At 39.1% G+C, this 4,873-nt stretch overlaps 1 protein-coding gene across 1 annotated transcript in view; it reads left to right on the top strand.

The window, feature by feature from the left end:
• The first annotated feature begins 4,537 nt into the window (after positions 1 to 4,537).
• LOC101299139 (chromodomain-helicase-DNA-binding protein 1-like) overlaps positions 4,538 to 4,873 on the top strand; it is a 7,326-nt gene continuing 6,990 nt past the window's right edge. Inside the window, exons 1-2 of the mRNA XM_004308478.1 lie at positions 4,538 to 4,721; positions 4,807 to 4,814. Coding sequence (XP_004308526.1) covers positions 4,538 to 4,721; positions 4,807 to 4,814 — 192 coding nt within the window. The remainder of the gene's footprint in view (positions 4,722 to 4,806; positions 4,815 to 4,873) is intronic.

Below are 4,873 nucleotides of genomic sequence, written 5' to 3'. Positions count from 1 at the left end.
ATTTTTTACCGTAGAAAGGCTTTTTTGCCAAGGGTCATCTGGGATGTCATGCTTGTCCACCGCACACCAGAGATGGAATCGATCAATAGAACCATTGTTGATCTATGGAAGAAGAGTTAAGAAGAAGCTTAGACGTCTAGCAAGGTAGGTTGGAGTACGTAGAGGTCCAGTTTTGGTAGGTTGCATGATGATAGGGTTCAAATGAAATTTATTCCTTTTTTTTTTTAAGAATGTTTTTATTTAGATCCTGAAGATCAGCAATCACTCATTAAGAGATTGCTGGTCAGTTTCTATCCTACTGATTTGCATCAGTTACAATCTATGATTCTGCATATCATCAATTACAAATTAAGCATTTGAAAATACAGCAGAAATCTAGGACAGAATTATGGACTTTTCTTGCTGTTGATATAGCTCATGGAACACGAAAATGGCACACTAATTAAATTGAGCCACAGTTGGTGACAACAACTTGAACCATGTCATTTACCCGAAGTCTCAAATAGGAAATTGAACCGTTAAAAAATGTAAACGAATTTGGATCAATGAGCATAGAAAATGGTTGTCTGTTAGATTTTCTGGTGTTGTGTCTAATTAATTCCGTGCTCTGATCCGAAAAAGTTTGCATTTTGATCTGCATTTGATGATGTACAAATAATTAATTCAGTAGATGATGTACAAACATCCATTTGATGATGATGTACAAAAAGGCTCATAAGTTTGAGGGGCAGATTGAGGAGTGACTCTTATGCGAGCACCCTAGCATAATCCATACAACTGAACCGGCCTGTCATCGTCCATCAACACATGTACCCCAAGGAGAACCTTAAAAATACATTGGGAGATTTTGAGTTTGCCGTCTTTGCAACTCCTTTCTCAAAGTCATCACCTTGTCCGATGGCTGGACGTTACGTTCACCGAAATAGCATCCATCCCCATCCCAGTTATGTTCACTTGGAAACACAAAATAAAAAGTAAGCTATTGTAGTAACAAGAGCAAAACCATACAATGAACTGAAACAAAAAGAAAGATCTCGCGTAAGTTACCTTGGGCATGAATGATAGCAGCATAGGTTTTACCGTAGAAAGACTTTTTGTCAGGGGTCGGGACGTCGTGCTTGTCCACGGCACACCAGAGGTTGAATCTATTAGTAATTTTAGTATAACCATCGTTGATCGATCGGTGAAAGAAAACAGCTAAAAGTTAATTAGCCAGAGAGTTTTGAAGAAGCTTAGATGTCTAGCGAGCTAGGTTTGAGGCAGCTAGGGGGTTTCGATACTCTTAAATAGAGCCTAGGGTTAGTATGTTCTAGGTTTGTAGAAGTTCATTTTTGGTAATTATGCTCTTTTTTTTTAGAATGTTTGAAAATTTAAATTGGAGAAATTAAGGGAAAGGTGATAATAGGTGTTAATCGGCCGATGAATGAAGGAAGAAATCAAGTAGAAGATTATGTTAGGATTATTTAAGCCCATTTCGAGCCTTCCCGCCATCAAACTGAAAGAGAATTTTGGTAAGAATTGCTTGCTTACATTCCATTAATACAGTAGAAATGAGGATCAATTTAGATCCTGAAGATCAGCAATTAATCACTTTAAGAGATTGCTGGTCAATTTCTATCCTATTGATTTGCATCAGTTACAATCTATAATTCTGCATATCATCAGAAATCTAGCTAGGACAGAATTATGGGAAGCTCTCAAATTACGGGGAAGCCTCAAGCCTCCAAAGTTTAGACATTGCATCAGGTGCTCGATGAAATGCCGCAAAAAGAAAGATTGTTCTTGAGCTACTACATCAACACCAATACCATGTCGATCAGTATCCAATCTCTTCAGTTGTTTGATTCACTTTGATCAAGACTCATATTAACTTGCATATGAACTATACAACCTTTGACAAATATTTTCGGTCTGTGGCTGATTCCAATAACTATATGCACTACATGGACTTTTCTCTAGCTGCTTCGTTTTCCTTCTGCATGCTGGTTACTTTGAAGTTTATTTTCTTTCTTTGTTTCGTCTCTTTGGCACCGTTACTGCCAATTCTTCTTGCTGTTGATATAGCACATGGAACACGAAAATGACACACTAATTAAATTGAGCAACAGTTAGTGGCAACAACTTCAACCATGTCATATACCCAAAGTCCCAAAGTCTCGAATAGAAAATGGAACCGTTAAAAAATGTAAATGAATTTGGATCAATAGCATAGAAAATGGTTGTCTGTTAAATTTTCTGGTGTTGTGTCTAATTAATTCCGTGCTCTGATCTGAAAAACTTTGCATTTCGATCTGCATTTGATGATGTACAGACAATTCTGTAGAGAGGTATGCCTTGTAGTAGCAAACTAGCAATTCCATTGTTCTCGCCATGTCCTTGCTTTCATTTCTTTCCTTGTATTTAGTTGTACTGCTTCTTCACTTATTCAATCTGTAATTCGTACCGGATCAACTACGTACAAAGCGCACTCTGAAGGAGTCGTAGTGGCTCCCAGAAAATGAAGTCTGCTAAGCTTGAGAAGGTTGAAGAAAGAGTGCGGTATGTTCAACAGCATTTTTTCAGTGGAGCATTATTTGGAAAGACCTTCGGATACTAATACCTTTATCAAAATCATACAACTCTGAAATTGCTTGAACAGAAACAAAATTGGTAGCGGCTAAATACTTTCTACTTTTATAAACTAACTTCTTATTTAACAGAAAATAATATTCTTCTGATCTTCTCAACTCTCTCAAGTAAAAGTTAACTGTTCTATAGAAATTTTAAGAATTCCATAGATAGATCATAGACAATATGTAAATGTATTAAAATCAAATTTCAGTTACTATACAATTTGGCTTATGGAGCTACTGGCAGCAAAACTAAGAGACACTATTAGAGGAGCCTATAAGTTTCTCAACTGCGCTTAGCTCATAACCTCTACGATGACCTGCGGTACCTGTTTCAAGAGTCGCTCTTGTTCACATGCTTGCTTCAGCAGTTCTCTTTGATCCAAGTACTCATCTAACTCAGCTCTCCTTCCCTTCTCATTCGCCCAATCGACACAGTTCTGCAACCTCATCAACTCTCTCCTAATCCAATGCTTTGTTATATCTTCATGCAGCTCTCTTTCCTTGTGTTCAAACTCAAAAACTGTAGGCCTTCTTAGCAAGTGACAGTTTGCAACCTCTTTCCGCAAATCCTCGCATTCCTCCTCGGTGAAGTTGCAATCTGAAAGCTGAGAAACAGGAATGTCTCTTGGCACATAATTGGATAACACTTGCAAGAAAACTTCACTGTTTGAGCCCTTCCTAATTATGCCTTGAACTTCTACAAGTTGGTGAAAATTTGTCTTAGAATAGTCTCCAGGATCAGTCTTGATCCTCACAAAACTTCCAACCACTTTTCTTTCCCAACAATCAGGCTGCTCCTTCATTAACTCCTCCACCAAGCTCTTTTTCAAGTAGACAAGCTTGATGTTGTCAGCAACTAAAGATGCAAAATAACTTTGTTTCCAATTATTGCTAGGAAGACCGGTATGCGCTTCTGATGAGCTCATTCTTTCCTCATCTTCCGATGTGATTTCTTCCAAATCATCACCACTTTCGCTTTCATATTCCGATGAGCTTTCTTGATCTTCAAGCAGAACAAGATCCAAACAGCTCTTGCAAATGCCTCTTTTATTTCCTATAACCATTGCAAACTCAGAAGCACTACTTACACGGCAATTTCCACACAACACTTTCGCACAGCAGAAGCAAGAAAGCTTTACTGGGGTTCTTGTACCGCACACCGAACAAGATTGCCTACTTCGGTTCATCAATAGCTTTCCGTCCTCAGTGAAGGGTCTCTTCTTCCCAACACATCCGGGATGCTTAACTTTTAGGTGGCTCTGGTAATCAAACATAGCTATATGTTTGTTGAAGAAAAAAGGGTGATATGAGAAAAATGATACTAGGGTTTGGGGATGGCAAGATTACTTTGGTTACACAGATGAGAGGAGTGAGTTTTTCTGTTGGTGATCGAGTAGTAGTGAAATGTCATGGAGACGTGGAGTCTCTATTTATAAGTTTATAACCAAATGAATGTGTCATCCTAGTGAGAATTGGATTCCTTTCCGGGTAAGGATTGGAATCCAAAGTTTCTAATCTTTTCCTTGCCTAGAAAGAAAAGGAAATCAAAACGAGGCAAAGTTGCTAAATATCTGATGTAACCTAGATTAATGAGGAAAACCATTAGAAAGTAAAAACAAGAAAATAAGAAAATTCGATCAGGATCTAAATCGACGGCCACCTTTATTCCACGTGTGGAACAGACAATTCACCACGTATTTTCTGTACATTTCACCTTATATGCCGCTCCATTTTTTTTACCGAGTCAAAACTACCCTCAACCGAACTGGATAAACAAAACTCAAACGATGCGGTCATTTAGTAAATACAGAACTCATGTAAGGGGTTTTCCGTCATTGTAGACTCGTAGTAATTCTCTCTCTTCCCTCCTCGCTGCTTTGTTCAAAAAGACGGTCAAATAATTTCTTGACTAAACCTCTCAGACGATGAATAATTACGAAAAGAGGCTCAGAGCCGCGGCGGAGATCATACTCGCCGACGACGCACGCGCTTCTCCGGCGCGTGTCAGCGCCGAAGAGCTCGGCGTGACGGCGACGCTGAAGCCGCACCAAGTCGAAGGCGTCTCGTGGCTCATTCGGCGGTACAATCTCGGCGTCAACGTCATTCTCGGTAAGGGCTTTTCCGTAATTTCTCAACTCTCAGGCGTGTTTGATTCCCGGGAAAGCTCAATAATGAGTTCAATTCTGTTTTGCAGGAGATGAGGTATTACTGCTCTCACTCTATCCAAGTCTTCTTCTCTACGGTGATTTCGTTTTTTTTTT

Source organism: Fragaria vesca, linkage group LG7 (genome assembly GCF_000184155.1).
Source record: "Fragaria vesca subsp. vesca linkage group LG7, FraVesHawaii_1.0, whole genome shotgun sequence".
Taxonomy (NCBI): Eukaryota; Viridiplantae; Streptophyta; class Magnoliopsida; order Rosales; family Rosaceae; genus Fragaria; species Fragaria vesca.
This window is presented reverse-complemented; position numbering and strand designations above follow the sequence as displayed.